Source organism: Rhea americana, unplaced genomic scaffold (assembly GCF_003343005.1).
Source record: "Rhea americana isolate MKP2758 unplaced genomic scaffold, rheAme1 scaffold_101, whole genome shotgun sequence".
In the NCBI taxonomy this organism is placed as follows: Eukaryota; Metazoa; Chordata; class Aves; order Rheiformes; family Rheidae; genus Rhea; species Rhea americana.
The window spans coordinates 3,261,926-3,280,143 of record NW_028185051.1 but is presented as its reverse complement, the minus strand read 5'-3'; the positions used below and the strand labels follow the sequence as shown (position 1 = coordinate 3,280,143).

The 18,218-nt window shown below is 39.8% G+C and overlaps 1 protein-coding gene across 1 annotated transcript; it reads left to right on the top strand.

The window, feature by feature from the left end:
* Positions 1–2,516: 2,516 nt before the first annotated feature.
* On the top strand, positions 2,517–16,695 carry ZBTB21 (zinc finger and BTB domain containing 21). Its single transcript, XM_085305237.1, has 2 exons — positions 2,517–2,632; positions 12,950–16,695. The coding sequence occupies exon 2, from the start codon at positions 12,963–12,965 to the stop codon at positions 16,137–16,139; it is 3,177 nt and encodes a 1,058-aa protein (XP_085161363.1). The 5' UTR covers positions 2,517–2,632; positions 12,950–12,962; the 3' UTR covers positions 16,140–16,695.
* Positions 16,696–18,218: the final 1,523 nt, after the last annotated feature.

The window sequence follows — 18,218 nt, the reverse complement described above, 5'->3', positions numbered from 1 at the left end:
TTTCACATACACATGTAATTTTTTCCCTAAAGGCCATGTACAATCATCCACGTTTTTTAAATCATTTACTTCACATTCATTTTTTGCACAGGAACAGTTTTTGACAAAATTCCATTGATTGAACTTGCTGGCAAAAATGATCAAAACCAAATCTGAACAGCTACTAGATGCTCTGGATGGAAAATAAATCTTGTACTCAACAAAGATGCATTGGGTCGTAACAGCTGCAACCACACACAACTAGATGAAAAGCATATCAATCTAAGTGCTCCATAGAAGCATTTAAAATTAGAAATATTAAAAGATTTGTTCATGAACATGCTACTCTGAGGGAATGAGAAAATGTTCAAATAAATCTGAATAAGTATATTTGAGAAAATGAACCTACATACAGACAACTTAAATGCCAAATAATTCTACACCATTAATTCCTGGCCTAGATTCATTAACATCAAGAAAAATCTTATTTACAAGGAATTTAAGCATCTATACAACTTTAAATAAAGTCAGCTTCTTAGACATATTTGTCTAAGACATAGCTGTCTTCTGTCCTTTGAAACCACAAATATTTTGAGAATTTTGTTCAAAATTTTCCCAAATGAGTGGCATAACTGCTGTCTGGTACCAATATACCACAAGCCACCCTGTGGACTTTGTTCTAACAGCTGCAGTATCACTGGGAGTTTGACAGATCCAGAAATGCTGATAATAAGTAATAGCACAATAACACATATTTATAGGTGTACATGCACGTATGTATGTGAGCAGACCTTAACATACCTTTTTCAGCAGGATAATACTAACATGGCTGTTCTCTGTCTGTGACACAGGCCGTTTTGGAGAGTTGTGGATGAAAAAAATAGTTATACAAGACCAATTTGCTTCTGTCTGGATGACAAATAACTGAGCATTCGTGAACAAGTTAGCTGTGTTCCTTGCCAGATTTATGAGCTCAGGTTAGTTTCACAAAAGCTCTTCTAGTAGCACTGCTGATTTCAGTGCATAAATCGGTTTATACTAACAGAGGAACTGTTTTCCTCATTGTCTGTTCACATTACAACACTAGGCCCGCTGTTCTGCCAATGCACATCTCTACATACTCATGCAGCAAGTCAGATCAGCAAAGTATTGCAGATTAAGCCAAGCGGTTTGTTTGGGTTTTGTGCTAGCTTGTCCCCTGAGCACATTAATACCAGGAGAGAAGAGGCACCGGCCCAAGTGTGTGAACGAAAAAAAAATGCTCCTTTTACAGACAGTTTAAAAAGTTTGTGAAATCACCGAAGGAGTTAGCAATGACAAAAAGCAGATCTAGAAAGGGGAGCAAGTAACTTGACCCAGTGAGGTATGCTGCAAGTTTTCTTTAATGCGGCTTGACTATTTGCCTTGACTCTGTGGCCAAAGGATTTAAACACAGCACTGAAACACATTATAAGGATTCTGGTAACTATTTCAGAACACTTGTGACCTACGTAGAATATCTAAAAATGTATTATTTGAAAACCTGTACATGGATTAAATGCTACTCTCTAGAATTTGAGCAGTCTTCAAAGAAGTGATAAAGGGCCAGATTAGCCTTCAACAGGAACACAAATCTCCTTATTCTAATGTACATTTAAGAAGAAACTCTTCAAATTTTAATAGTTCTATTTTGGCATATAAAACCCTATTAAGGTGTTTAATTCAAACTGGCTCATTTCAATGAAAAGAAAGCCTAAAACAAAGATAAAGCCGACTATGTTTTTTCAAGTTGTACCAAGATGAACGAGTTTTAAAGGGTCAGATCCAAAACGCTCGAATGCAAAAGGACTAGGCTGTGAAGACACCACAGGCAGATCACTGGAAAACGAACTTTTTAGGAGCAGGAGACTGCATCGGAGTCTGCCATACATCTTAGAAAAGCAAGATTAAACATATATATTATATACACACACACACACATATATATATATATATAAATTAAGTGAACTGCAAATTAGTCCTGACCGCAGAGACGAGCCCCAGCAGACCCCTGTCCTCAGGCAGCCAGGCTCGGGGCAGGGTGGATGCGAGGGCTGCCACAGCGGCACCCTGCCAACCCCGCTGCCGCTCCGCCCGGCCTCACCGTGACACGGGGCCCAAAACAGGAGGTGATGGGGGTGCGCGTGGGGGGGAGAACGGCCCCCTCGCGACCGCCGCGCCGCGCCTCTCGCCGCCTGCCTCCGCTTCCCTCCGCGGCGCGCTCCGCCGCTGGCGCTGGCGCGGGGAAAGCGAGGGCAGCTGGGGACATGGCGGGGGAACGCGCTGGTTTGCCGGGACTCCCCGCCAGGAGGTGCCGGCCGCGGCCCGCCCGCTCCGCGCGCCGCGGGCGGCCGCGCTACCTGCGGGGGAGGGGCGGCGGGTGGGGGATCCCCGCAACCGTCTCTCGCCACCACCCTCTCCGCCGCGCCAGCGCCTCGCCCCCCGCGCCAGCGCCGGCCAATCGGAACGCTGCGCACGTGACGAGCGTTCCCTTCGATGACCTCATCCCTGGTGTGGGATGACGTCAAATTCAAGATGGATGGAATCACGGCGGTGGCAGCAGCGCGCGCGGGCGAATCGTGAAAGGAGGCGCCGAGGGGGGCAGCAGGGGGGGGCGCGGCTGGCGGCGGAGAGGGTGAGTAACGGCCGCGTCTCGCGCCCGTTTTGGGGGCTGCCCGCGCCGCATGGGTCTCCCCGTGTACAAAGGCGTCTTTTCCTGACGTAACTCTGAGGTGTTTTTTTTTTCCCCCACCGAGCGGGGCTGCGGTCCCCGAGTAGGGCAGTGCGCCTGCGCCGGTTACGAAACTCGGCTCCCTCTGCGTCGCGCATGCTCTATCCGCCCTGAGGAAACGGCCGGTGCCCGTTGCGCCGGCACACCCCCGCCACATAGCCCTGCCGGCCTCCCTTGTGCGCATGCTCTGTGTCCGCACTGCGCTCCAGCTGTCTCCCTGGCGCGTGTGCTGTGCCCTCCCTCTGCCAGATTGGCGGAGCTGCGCCTGCGCGGTGGACGGAGCCGGGGGAGGGGCAGGCACTGCCTTCGCTTTCCTTCACGGCGCATGCGTTGCCTGGCGGGGAGGCGGGCCGTGCCCGCGAGCGTGCGCAGTGAGGTGGGCGAGGGGAGGGGGGAACGGAGCTGCGGGGGAGGGTCGGCATCGCGGGAACGGCGCGCGCCTGCGCCCCGCTGAGGAAGAGGGGGGCGCGCGCGCGGCGTGGGCGGGAGGGGGCGCGCGCCGGCCGCGCGCGTGCAGGTGGCAGCGTACCTGCCCTGCGGCGGCCGCGCCGCCTCGAGTAGGCGGTTACTCGCCGCCTCGCGCCACCGCAACGGCTGCGCGGGTGCGAGCCGGCGTCATTATGTGTCCAGATCGGATGTGGGTCTAGTAAAGTACTGAACCTAAAGGAAAAGCTTCACCTAAAGGAGTTACTTGTATGAGCCATGGAACACTGCAGTATCTGATTCATCGTGTACTGAATAAGCTCTTTTTAATAATTAAATGGTACTCATTTAAAAGCTATTCATTTTCTTGTAGTAATCACTGTAGAAGTAAGAACCAGGTAAGCAGTAGATGTAAGGAAAGATTGTGATGACTTGCATTATCACACAACTTTTAGCGACTACAGTTAAGATTTTGTAATTAAGATATAGTGAACATTTTTATCCTTAGAGCAGTGTTAACATGAAAAGATATATTTTGAATATATTTATACAGCAAGGCTTTGCATATTAAATCAAGAGCAGTAAATGCTGTGTTACAGGTAAAGCTAGTATTGCTTTATGTTTGTGTTGCCTAAACACTACTAATTATAATGTTCTGTTCAGACTTTGCTCAAACTTGGACAGACTTCAACTGTTTTGATTAAATTTTTCCATCAGCTTTGTGCTGATGTTTTTGTGGGGATGTTTTGAGCAAACTTCAGCAGCTATTTTTATAAGCTTTRTTTGCAAAAACAAATTTGGTGGCTATTCTGGGGGAAGGGAGATCTGGCATCCTTTTTTGTGAGAAGTTTTACTAACCTCATGCTATGGAGTTATAGTCTGATCAGATGATCTGGTTTATTCTAGCTATAGAAAGTCTGTGCAATCTGGCCAAATTATGAACATTTGAAAAATTACCATTTACTTGTTCTCAGTAGGGATTTGCAGGGAGACTTTACAGACTGCAACCTCTGGAGCTGCAACGGTGTCTACCAGCAGTTTCTCCAGCTGTGAGCTCCCTGAGCCTACTGGAGCCAAGACTACTCCCGGGGATCAGAACTGAGAGTGGGTGACCATGTCTCTTGTGTTCTCAGTGATGTTTTTGCTCATCCACTGATTTCAACATTAGTCTACAATCCAAATTAGGGTTACAGTCTTAGTGACTTGGGTTGACACTTAAGGTATCTTCTCCTTTACATTAGCAATCTAATTTAATGTATATGTATATAAAAAAAGTCAATAGCTTGTAAGAAATTCCAAAAGTCCTCTCTGCACTATACACTTATTTGTGCAAAAGTATCATAAATCTGAGCGTTTGTGCTTGCTTTTTCCTGCTGCGTAGGTTCCATGTGGTAGAGTGACATTCTACTAGTTAATTCAGATTCAAAACACTTCTGAAGTTGAGAATCCTATATATCACTAAAAGCTTGAAATCAATAAGAGAATGGATTTTGTAAGTTCAACTTTCTTTTATTTGTTTGATGCTGGGGTGATACTTAGTGTTTAAAAAAGAAGGTGATACTTTGATCGTATTCATAGTAATGGCTGACTGCCTTCCTTTAAATTAGCTGCATTCAAGTAGAGGCACACCAACGTTTGTTTGATGTAGAAGAACTTTACAGAAAGCTGTGAGCTGTCATTCTGCACTGAAGTTGTCTATTCTACTGAAGTTCTTCAGTAGCTACTAGTCAGTTACTGTTAAATAGTTGAGTAGATTTCACTTACAGTTTTCAAAATTGATAGTTACTTTATTTGCAAAAAAGTAATAACTATGGTTTATAAACAAGTATAGACTTAAAGGGTAGAGGGAGGAGAAGCTGGAGAGAGGAAGTTGGGGAGGTAACCACTGTCTGGTATACACTGCACTGGGAGCTGCTATGCTGTGAGTTGCACACTGCAGTTGCAGCTATTCTCAGCTCTCATTGAAAGGAACTCTCAACTTTTGATTTAGTGATCTGTTTCACAATGAATAATATTACTTCTAATGATCTGAGTGAGTTCTTCAGAAGGAAAAAAAATGTTTAGAGATAGCAAATTCCTTTGTTGTAAGTGGGAAGGCTGCAATATGCCCTGCTTTAAAATATATCTTCTGAGCAGAGTGAATTTCTTTCCCCAAGTATTCATGCTATAGATGTAAAATTAGTCTATGTGCTATAATATTTTTCCTTTTTTTTCCTTTAATGATGATATTTAAGACAGCAATAATACTACATTTTCTTTCATTTAGCAGTGGAATAAGAAATCATCTGTGGTCTTTGCTCATTGGCTACTTTCTGCATCATGCTGCTCTAGCATGCTGCTCTACCTAGTTCAGGTATATTTTATGAACAAGAAAAGGAARTGTTCAGCAACTTTTCTATCTTTCTAAGCTCATTTTACCTCCTACCACTGTCAGTTGAGAAATTTTATAACCAATGGTGTTGGGAAATTTCTGTTGTCTTTCCCCCTTAACAGTCTCCTCTATCATTTGCCAGTATCTTGCCTGTAGTTAATGATGGCTGAACAGAGTTTTCTTTGGATCATTCAGTGAGCAGAAGATACCTACTTTCCTTGAATCATATATTTCTCACTTGACAGTTTCTTAGGGTTAGCCCACATTTCAGCTTTTGTACTAGTTTTGTGTGTTTCTGATTAAGAGCATGACTCTCTCCTTTTTTTTTTTTTTTTTTTCAATATATTTCTTTTGATAGAAAAGTAGCTGATATGGACATAAATGCGAGCAGTATGTGAACACAATTCTATTGTGAATTGAACCAGTTAAGCAGAGTGGCTTATATATATATATATAGTAAAGCAGTTGACTGAATAGGTTGGTATTTCTCAATAATACTAAGAAAATAATGGATTCAACCTATAGGAGAAGAAGCATGAATATTTAGTCTTTCTCTGGCTCAGATTTTTAGTTCCATGCACCTTTTACCAAAAATTGCACGCAGGATTTCTGGGAATGAGCTTTTTGTAAGTCTTTACGTTGGGCATTCCGCTCTTGAGTCTTTCATTTTTTTTCCAGCTATGGATTTTAATTGCAATGCTACAAAGCTCAAGAGCATGAAAACTGAAGAGCTCCTGAGGGAAAAGAAATTTTAAACTGTTTAGTCTCTTTTAATTTTTATTTGCAGCAATTTGGATGATGAGTCACATACCTTTCAGTCAAGGTATTGAGGCCAGGAAAAATAACTATCAAAATGGGTTTTCATCTCTATGAATTCTTGATTCAAAAAGGATCAGAAAAAGTCATAGTTAAATAACTGGAAATTATATTTAAACTGTCTTAGTTTTCCTTTAGTTATCTTTTAAAAAGAATGAACTGAAGAAAGTCTCAGCTGTGACTTGCAATGTTCTGGCCTACCTTAAGAAATAGCATATTAAAGCATCAGGGTGTAGTAGTATTGAGTTTTTTTCCTTACTGCCAGAAATCAACATCTTGGTGCTGTAGGTAATGTTGTACACCTACATAATGAGAGTCAAACTACTAAATTTATAGTTAACCTCATGATTCAAGTATGTATTAGAGAATATAGGAGAAATATGGAGATTCAGAAGAATGGGGAGAGCTTCTTTGGAACAGTAAGCTGAAAGTATGTGATAATGTTTTACTTCCTCAGCAATAAAAGGTAAAACAGGATGAGGGTAACTGACCTATCAAGTGAAAGACACAAAAGAGCACTAGGAGGAATAACCTTGAAACAGACTTTCTTCATCTGTTTGGCCCAGAAGCGTATTTTGTCTTGTGTAGTGTCTTTCATGGCCTCCTTAATTTAAGAGGAAATGCTTGGTCACAATAACAGTGTTCAGGGATTTCAAAGAAACAGATTTGTTGGAGTGGGAAGTAGTATTTTATTTGTGTGCTTCTCAACCTTATACAGTTTGTTATTCCCAAGCTAATTGCAGGCTGTGACAATAGGGATATCTGCTCCCTTCGCTTCCCTGCCAGTGCACATTCCTGCCCTCTCCCTTACATCCAGCAGTTGTTCAATGCCATGGTGAGCTGGATCAGCTTACTGATCTGACAGCAAGTTGCTCCTTCATTAGTGGGGAGGAAGCATAAACTATTCCTTGCAGTAGCAATCCACAGTTAGATCAGACTAAGAATAAAAAGAAATTGCACACTTAACTGCTACTTCTTTGTAAATAAAAATGTGAAGGACAAGTGTAGGTTTGTGGTGTTACTGTGAGATTTTGTAGTTTGCTGCACGTCAGGAAGCTATTTAGAGTATCAGCTGGCAAAACTACATGTATTATCTGAATGTGAAAATTAGACTAACATAATAGAATTTCTCATCTGTGTCAGGATAATAGTTAATGATTTGTTTACAGTGGAGGACAAAATAAAGACACTACACAATTTTATACAACTTATTATTTTCTTCTTGAATTCCTGTTTCTCTATGTACAGAGGATAAACAGTTGGAAATCGATATATTAATGTTACACATTAACAAATATTGTGCTTACCTGTTCTTGATGCCAGCCTACTACTAATCTTCATTCAAAAAGGTCTCTCCTTGCTGCTGGTCCACTGGAAATACAAACCATTTATTTTTCTGGAGAAAGTTCAGCATTGTCTGCTCTGGAAAACATAGCAATAGAAGTTGAAATCACATTTTATTAGATCCAGGAAGAAGACAGAATTGCTTGCAGCAAGGAGTCATACCAGATCATCCCAATATTTAATTAGGAAAAGGTTAGAGAAGTGTGAACAATCTTGTTTTGGAGGTTCAAGGCTTGGCTTTTGGTTACTTCTGTATATGTGTTTATATATAAATATCTATGGACTGTATTAGAATAATAATGTTGCACAGCCTATTGATGGGAGAAAAAACATTTGATAAATTGTGGTCAAGCTCAAATAGTAAAATCTAGTATAGGATACTTGTCTAGAAGTTTAAACAGAGCACATTTCTTTTGCATCGGGGMTCCTGTTGGGTATTGAAGCTTTTTCCTTTCTGCTTGTGTCTAAAATATGTGAATATTGTGAATAGTCAGAGTCATCAAAACCTCTGCAAAGCCGCACAACCAAGTGCAACTTTCTTATATTTACCTGGGGATGCCCCAGGAAGGCACATGCATTTCCAGACTGGCTTTCATAATTGATATTTCTTTGAAATACCATTATTATTCATTTCTTATGCATATTTTCCCTGTCAAGTCTTCCTTGTTGCCTGTCTCTTCCATGTGCTTTTTTTCTTCCTCTTTCCTTGTATTTTTCCAGTTCTAACTGCAGTTTCACACTGCCCTGGCACCTCCTTTCTACAACATTGCATTTCATTAACTGTTTCAGATCGCTGTCTTTCCCACCACCACCCCAACATGCTATTCACATATGWAGTTATAATGAAAGTCAACAGGTAACATTAACATCTTATTTTAGTTGCTTATGTATTTGCAAGCATAAGCTGTTACATTGAAATTTTTCACATAAGTGACTGCCTATTTCTGTTTTTAAAGTTTCAGTATTGGTGGCTTCGTTGTTTCTGAAGTTGACGTTTCAGATAGGCAAAGCTGATCAAACAGCTTGCTGATAAAAGGTAGCTGGCATTGTTTCTCCTGCAGCAGCTCTGATGCTTGTCTGACCTCAGTGAGCTGATTCGCCTCCTAACCTATAAGATAGCAAACATGTAAAAAGATGGGTTGTTGTTGGGTTCTTGCGTGGAGGGGGGAGGGTAAGGAAGAGGGAGGAAGGGAGATCCTTTCAGTTTAGGTTTCAGTTTAGGGAGTTTTATGAGTTTACTGAGAGGTCAGATGAGCAGCAGAGCTGGTGTAAGGAAGAGGAGGGTACCACAGGGCTGGGAGCAGGAGACAAGCGAGTAAGGGACAGAGGAAAGGAAGGGGGAACCGGCATCTCAAAAGAAGGTGATTTTTTGAAGAAACAGTTGAGCCGAAGAGTAGGCCTTTCAACCCTTTCCTTGTGAAGAGCTTTCTTGAGCTCTTCAGAAGAACAAACAAAAACAACCTCAATTTGTAGCAAGAATGATCCTGAAGTCTCTGAAAGTTAGTTTGCTGTTGTCAGCAGAGGGCTGTTAAAATCTCTTCTTGCCTTCTCAAAGGAGGGCTGCAAGCTTCCTGCTGCTCTTGCCCTTCCTGGGCCTGGAATCTTGCTATAACTTCCTCCCAATGACCAGAAGCTGCTATAGCACATAGACAGGATGGGAAGATTTTCTGATATATTCTTACTGATTTTCTTGATGACACCCAGATATCATGGAAGAAAGTAGGAAACAGCTTTGTTTCCAGTCAGTACTGAAGCCAGGTGGAAAAACTGGTTGGAGAGAATAAAAACAAATGATCTGGAGACTGACAGGAAAATGCTTGGGTAGATAATGTCAAAACAATCTTCAGCTGAGGAAGTATGATTCCACAAGCACTTGGAATCAAATCTAGAATTAGAAGAGGCTGGCATAGCTCTGTTGTCTGCACAATATCTAGGCACACCATTTGTATTGAGATTGAGTGTAGTTACCAAGCATCAGCTTTATTGATAAACTAGTGATTTTATTTTCCTGTAACTGCTCCTTTGCCACAGTTTATCCCCTCAGTTATGTGAGTGCAATTGTTCTTGAGATTGTGCTTTAAACAGAGAATTGACCAGAATTTGAAAAGAAGCATTATTTTTTATTGTTTAATCTTCTGTGGAATACAAGCCTGCAAATATTTGCATTGGCACAGCTGAGAGAGTTGTGAACTGCAAGTGTGAAGATAAAAATAAATCAAAGAGGGCAGAAATGCCTTATATTGTTCTTATTGAAGTTTCAGTGTATGAAGACTTTTCAGCAACGCATTGTACATTTATACTGGAACTCTTTGTTTTCATATCCAAGTATTTCAGCCTTTTTGGCAATCTGTAAAAATGTTTAAATGATTCTGCAAGACCCGTTCTGGTTTTATTTCTTAACACATCATGTTTTATTTGTAATTGTTGTGTTTTAAAGGCCCTTAGGCTGTAAAGTCAAGCACTTGAAAATTAGGAAATAGAATTATAGAACATGATACAAGGATTAAGGCTGCCTTCCTAAGGCAGGATTAATTTGATCCCTTGCCATTTGTGTATGTTGCAGCCTTCCTTACTGTTCAAATGATACATTTTGTTACTATTCAAGTGATACATTTCTGTTGCCCCAAAGTTCTCTGCCTCCTTCACTGCACAGAAGAGACTGTGCTCTGAGAATGGCATGAAGGATTTTAGTAGGATATTTGTCTATGTATTGTTTAATGTAATAAAGTGAAGATGTTCTGTGCATAAGAAAGGCGAATGTGGGAAGAAGATCGGGTTACTGGAGTCTGCGTTAGATGCACATATTTTACCCTTTTCTCTGCCAATAGCATTACTGTGTTAGAGTGGATAAGTAGATGCACGCTAATTGCAGAGTGTTTAGTTGGTGTTTTGTAAAAGAAACTGCTCTAATGTGTAGAAGCTATAAACTATGTTGGTGAATGTTATTCTTCAGATGTTACTCTTAATGTTTGTTATGAGTTTTGGGGCTCTAGATGTCTATAAGGGGATACTAGGCTACCTGAAACTTTCAAATTGCCTTGCTTGGGAGGACATACCCCCCTCTCCAATTAAAGTGAGCACATCAGAAACTGCAGAAGTTCTTCCAGTCTCTGAAGAAGTGTTTTAATAAAACAGTCTAGAATATGTTCCYATTTAAAATAGAAAGAATTCAGATGGCCTGAGTGAAATAGATTAAAATTAACAATTTGAAAATATTTCAAAATACTTGACTAATATTCCCCTTAGCCAGTCTGTCCTCGAAGCATGGGTTCTGCAGCAACTTTTAATGGGTATCACTACAATAATGTTTTTAATTCAAATTTCCTTCATAAGTGCACTGCCGATCTCTCATCTGTATATAACAAGCTGTAACTTGCATCACAGATGAATCTTTTGAAAGTGAAAACTCAATTCCTTTCAGACAAAGCTAAAGCACAAGATGCATTCCTGGCACACATGTTCTGATACACTGAGTGTTAATGGATGTTCAGTCCACAAGACTAGACTGGGTCAGTTAGACATAGACACACACACCTGCAGTGGGTCCACAAAAGAGATGGGTAGTCTGCTCCCCAGACAGAGAGATTAGTTTCTCAAAATTAATGCATGCTTGAATATTCTGTTCTTCTTTGATGGAAATGTGCATTGCAACTGTCTGATTTGTGTTAAGGGTAAAATTCATGTTTATGAAACACTCCAGTTTAGAGACTCTTTTGGTGAAGAAACAGTTTGCTAACGCTATTGCCATGACACTATTAAATCAATCAGTGTTTAGATGTAGAAGTGGCAGCCCAGTCCTTTGATATGAGCAATGCACTGAGACACTGTAGGCAACACCTTTTAAGCCATATTCTCAACAATACCAACTTAGACTTTGATCACTGATTGCTTAGACCTATTATTTGTAGTATATCCCATCCCCATTGATTAATTGCAATTATGACTTTGTTTTCTTAAACATATCAGATTTGCTTTTAAGTTGATAAATAATGAAACGTTTTGTAACATGTACAAATATCTTAAAGTAGTTTCTGAAATCAGCTGTAAAAAGAGGATTGCTTTTAACATACAAGTCATTGATTTGCTTTACTACAATCATAGAGAAGGGTGGTATAAAATTCTTACTTAGGGGTTGAGTTGAGTTAACCAGAATTATAAAGGTGTCTATGACAATGGAAATTGGGTATTACTGATTTCTAGTGTGTGTGCGTATGCACAGATAAATGAACTTCTGATGTATAAATCAAAATTATTTATTTAAACTAACTTGAAACCTGACTTTCTCCTTTCTTAATATTTAATCATAGCAGTCTGAGTTATTGAGGCATCCTGCAGGGCAGAGTAAGCTGTGTTTTGAAGCGTATGGAACATGGGATTTCAGCACTGCAGTTTAATTTGTGCTTATTTTACTCTTGGATGCATCCAGGAGTAACTTCCTCAAGTATGAGTTGTGGGCATAAAATGCTCTTTGCTAATGACTAGGATGGAGAGTTCGGTTCACTGATTGATTTTAAGATAGAACAAAACAATTCTGAGATACTTTGATTAAAATCAAGAAACTTCCAAAAACTAGATCCTGCCAGTGAAAAGATAAGGAGTGACACATATTTCATAGCTAAAAGTATGTGTTAACAACACTCATTAAATATAAGCAAAATGATGACTTAATCTAGATTAGAGACAATAATCCTTACTACTTCTCTCTCCCCCAATATTAATATCCTTTCTATCATATTAAAAATTACAAGAAAAAATTTTAATTTGTTTAGTCAGCAGGAGACTGTCAGGGTTGCTTAGCCTCGAAAGTGACTTGGCGTAACTAAGCTTTAGATATCTGATTTAGCAGTTTATCAAAGTAATTGTCAAGACATATCTTCGTGCAAGTAATGCTGAGGAAAGAGATGATCAAATATGAAATAATTACTACATATTCCTTTATGTGGAGAAGTGTGCCTATATTATAGGAAGAGTCACCTCCCTCCCWCCCCCCTCCCTTACTAGTTACATATAATAGCTAATGTTACACCAAGGTTATTTAAGGCATGTTGGAAAACAGAACCATACACTGTTTTTCATGCCTGTGCATCTACTGAAGATAACAATATTGTTTTAATTCCCATAACTTTACCAAAGCTTAGCTGCTTGCTTCAACAATGTTGATGGTGTTTAGTGTGTTGATATCAAGAACAGAGGGACTAGGTGTGTTTGCTTTATATTTAACAATCGTTTACATAAAACAACCTAAAACTTTCTTTGTGCTTTTTCAGAAACGCCAGAATCATGGAGGGGCTCTTGCATTACATAAATCCAGCACATGCCATTTCACTTCTCAGCGCACTGAATGAGGAGCGTCTAAAGGGACAGCTATGTGATGTTGTCCTTATAGTAGGAGATCAGAAATTTCGAGCTCATAAAAATGTTCTGGCTGCCAGCAGTGAATACTTCCAGACATTGTTCACAAATAAGGAGAATGAGACTCAGTCAGTGTTTCAACTTGACTTTTGTGAACCCGATGCTTTCGATAATGTGTTAAACTACATTTATTCTTCGTCCTTGTTCATTGAGAAAGGCAGTCTTGCAGCTGTGCAAGAATTGGGCTACAGTCTTGGAATATCCTTTCTTACAAACATTGTTTCTAAGAGTCCTCAAGCTCCTTTTCCAGCTTGTCCCATTAAGAAAATACTGTATCAGGATGAAGATGAAAGTATCTCTCAGAAGAGAAGTGTCATTGTCTGTCAGAACAGAAATGAAGCACAAGGAAAAAGTATAAATTCAACGCAACATGATTTAAGCCATACTTCTAAACTTGCACCCTCTGTTGCTATCAAAGCTAACAGTAGACCACAAGTAACAAAACCAACTGAATCACTTCACAATTTACCACTGACTGAAAGGAGGTGGCTGAAAGAAACCCCTGTGAGCTATACCAAGCTTCATGAAACTTCTGGAACTGTGGAAGATCAGAGCAGAGGTGGTTTAGTGAAAAGGAATACAGTATTGCCTCAAAAGCCTTTAGCAGAGAAGGAAGTTGCAAGCGATGAACCAGGAGGCAGTGGTCAGCTTTTAAGAGGAAAAGCTGCAGAGATGCCATTAAAAAGACCACGTCCACCAGTGTTGTCTTTGCATGGCTCATCAGAATCTACGTTTTTGTTGCAAGAGTCAAGAAAAGGAAATGGTCAAGGAGAAGACAGGAACTTGCTATACTACTCAAAGTTGGGATTAGTGATCCCATCGAGTGGATCTGGTCCAGAAAACCAAAATATTGACAGAAGTGGGCCACTTGTAAAAAGTCTCCTTCGAAGATCATTATCAATGGACAGTCAGGTTCCTATTTATTCGCCTTCTGTTGACCTAAAACCTTCACAGGTATCGTCATCCTCTTCACCAGGGACTAATGATTCCCAGGGGAAGACATTTAATGTTGTATCTCAAAAGTCAACCATGAAAGAGTCATCAGAAAAGTTAGTTTTAGATGAGAAACCACAGGTAATTCACCCACATCGCCTTAGATCCTTCAGTGCCTCTCAGTCAACTGATAGGGAGGTTGCTTCCCCTCTCACAGTGCGAATAAAAACTGAACCTAGCAGTCCACTCTCGGATCCTTCTGAAATAATAAGGGTTACAGTGGGAGATGCTTCAACATCTACAGATAAAGACTTTGCTTTTAAAACTGAGGATGATCATAGGGAACCAAGTAGACTTCCAGCCAAAAGGAGATTTCAAGCTGATAGAAAACTACCATTTAAAAAACTAAAGGTGAATGAGCAGGGTTCTCCTGGGTCAGAAGATAACTTTGAGGAAGACTCAAGCCCTACGCASCTTGATGCTGATTTTCCTGATTCTGATGTCAGTAAAGATGAATACAGTGAGATGGAAGAAGCAAGACCAAACAAAAAATTTAAATGCAAGCACTGCCTTAAGATTTTTAGATCAACAGCAGGTCTTCATCGCCATGTTAACATGTATCATAATCCTGAGAAGCCCTATGCTTGTGATATATGCCACAAGAGATTTCACACGAATTTCAAAGTGTGGACACACTGCCAGACGCAACATGGAATTGTGAAGAATCCCTCACCAGCTTCCAGTTCGCATGCTGTTTTGGATGAAAAATTCCAAAGAAAACTCATTGATATAGTGAGAGAGAGAGAAATAAAAAAAGCTCTGATAGTTAAACTAAGACGTGGCAAGCAAAGTTTTCAGGGACAGTCTGCTTCTCAAGCACAACAAGTCATCAAAAGGAATTTGCGATCAAGAACCAAAGGATCCTATATTTGTACCTACTGTGGAAAAACTTACCGCTTTCTCTCTCAATTTAAACAGCACATAAAAATGCATCCAGGGGAAAAACCAATTGGAGGAAATAAGGTTCCTAAGCAGAAAGATCATATTCATGTTGAAAGTCCGGTAGAAAACAAAGAAGTCTATCAGTGCCGTCTCTGTAATGCTAAGCTCTCTTCACTTATTGAACAGGGAAATCATGAACGACTCTGTAGAAATGCTACTGTCTGTCCTTACTGCAGCCTTAGATTTTCTTCTCCAGAGCTGAAGCATGAGCATGAAAGCAAGTGTGAATATAAGAAGCTTACTTGTCTTGAGTGTATGCGCACCTTTAAATCATCCTTTAGTATTTGGCGTCATCAAGTTGAAGTTCACAATCAAAACACAATGGCTCCAACAGAGAATTTTTCTTTACCTATACTGGATCACAATGGAGAAATAACTAGTTCATCAAGACTGCCTCCTCAGTCAGAAACCAATAAAGTAAACAATTTTGTTACTGCAAAGGAAGATGGTGTATTCAGTGATTCATCAGAACAAATTAATTTTGATTCTGAAGATTCTTCATGCCTACCTGAGGACTTAAGTGTTTCCAAGCAGTTTAAAATTCAAATCAAAGAAGAGCCAGCAGATGATATAGAGGATGAGGTCACTGAAGCCAGTAGAGAACCTAAAGAAGTAGTCTCGAACAAAGATGCTGGTTTGTGGCCCTGTGAAAAATGTGGGAAAATTTTTACTGTACACAAACAACTGGAGCGCCACCAAGAGCTCTTATGCTCTGTGAAGCCGTTTATTTGTCATGTGTGCAACAAGGCCTTCCGAACCAATTTCCGGCTGTGGAGTCACTTCCAGTCTCATATGTCACAGGCTGCAGAGGAGTCCACAAATAAGGAACCTGAGATGTGTCCACCAGCTAATTCCCCATCACCACCGCCTTTGCCTCCGCCTCCACCCCTACCCAAAATCCAGCCATTGGAGCCTGATAGTCCAACAGGCTTGTCTGAAAGCTCCACTACTACTGAAAAATTATTTGTCCCACAGGAGTCAGATACACTCTTTTATCATGCTCCACCACTCTCAGCAATTACATTCAAAAGACAATACATGTGTAAACTCTGTCACAGGACTTTCAAGACAGCGTTTAGTCTTTGGAGCCATGAACAGACACACAATTAGATAGCTTTAACAGATGGGTTAAAAAGCTGGCTCAGTGGAGGCTATTTTCAGGGTCTCAGATGTATGCCATATAAACTAGAAATCTAAGAGGATCAAAACAACAACAGTGGAAAAATAGGAATTTGTGATGCTGCTGGGATTTTAAGATTAAGGTAACTAACTCTGTTAGTAGATAGAAGTCTGAATAATTTAAAATACTGTGGTCTGGGATCTAATAGTAACAGAATAATTTTAATTTTGTTAACACTGAAATATGATCACATCTGGATTGTATGCATGGATCTTCATCCTGTGATGTTGGTGTGTGCGTGTGTATTATAAAACTATATATTAAATGAAAGAGCAACAACAATTTGGATTCTAACTGTGAGTTTATAGTAGTGAAATACTGTAACCAATTTAAATTTTTTTTTTTTTAAGACCACACAAGCTCCATATAAATAGTTGTTGAGCACTTGAAGTTAGGAAAGAAGTGGATGGAGTATCTTGCTGTATTGACTTAGGTCTTGGAAATCTTTAGCAATAACAAATAAACCTCAAGTTTGAGTAATCCTAATGTTATTGGATATGAATGTTTGATATTTTAAGGGGACATGGAATTTTTTGTTGTTATATGGAACTTGTGCAAATGAAAATAGAATCTAAGGTCAGCAATATTATTACTAAGATTTTATATGAAAAAAATAGCAGCAAGCCAGCTTTCAGCCATTTAAGTTTCTAAGAAAAAATTGGGGGAGGGAGGGTATGTTGCTTTATATAATGTCCCAAAGACTAATTTACTATAGATATTTCAGTAGCTACACTCATTATATAAATAGCCATCATAATTCAAATGGTACTCTTTATATATATGAACTAAGATTGAATGGATGTCAGACAAATTTCATAATTTTTTTCTGCTCTTTGTACAACTGTTTGTAATTCTAACTACAAAGGAATGTATAACTATTGAACTGAAAAATGAGAGCTTGTTAAGGGATAGAAGAGATAAGCTGTGTTCCCACACAGTAAGAAGCTTGGCCGCAAATACAAAGATATGTTTTAACAAAAATTAAAAATGTAAATATTTATATGGACACCTGTATAAATGAAGAAGTATGTATTTGAAATTTGTATTAAGTATGCATATCCAGTTCAAAGCAGAGGAAAAAACATCACACTACAATCACTGCATTTTATGAATATGATGCATAGAATATTTTTCTGCTGCTTTCTATCATTTGTGATACTGTGTTACAATTTTCTAATTTGTTGAAAATCGTGGTAATAATGGGCTGCAGATGTTTTGTGTGGCTCCATTATTTTACCTCAAATCACAACTGGAGCATTTAATGTGACTAGGATCATAGATAATTACCAGAAGCTATGGCAAGGGTCCAAAGTTATTCTGTAAGCAAAAGAAGTATTTCCCCGGAAGTAGATGGTAAACTAACAGTGAAACATTCTTCTGCTAGAATTTGACTTTAATAGAGTGGTGATGGATAAGAATGAACAGCAAGAATGTAAGTGATGCCAATGGTATTTACGATCCTGACCAACCTTGACTGGGAGAGGGAGATGGAAAGGATTGCATTCCACAYTACCTAGTCAGAACCCAGCCTGTGTTCGTGGAAAGCAGCAGGAGTCGGGTCACTGATTACAGTGTGAGCAAGAGTGAGGCTTTAATTATGTATGGATCTAATCATGCATTCCTTCAGCATCCAAAACTCTCAGAGAAGTAAAAAGAAATGCAAACTCATACTCATTTAGCAAAATTAAGCACAAGCGTAACTCTTAAGAATATGAGAAAGAGCATCCTTAGTTAGACATGCACAGGAGTAGCTTTTCTCAGTCGGAGCCCAACCATTTTCTTCCTAAGCAGATTTACAAACACACACACCTCTGGATGTTAAGTTTTAAAGAAATGGCTCAGTATGGACCCCAGACTTCTTTCAGCTACCAGAAATTGGCAATGTTACTTTCAAGTTTTTTCTGTTTTATTGCTGATGAAAATCTAAAACTGTTACTAAGCACTTTGTAATAGTGACGTGTTTTGACCTATTCCAGGCAAATTGTATCCGGATATAATTATGCTAATAG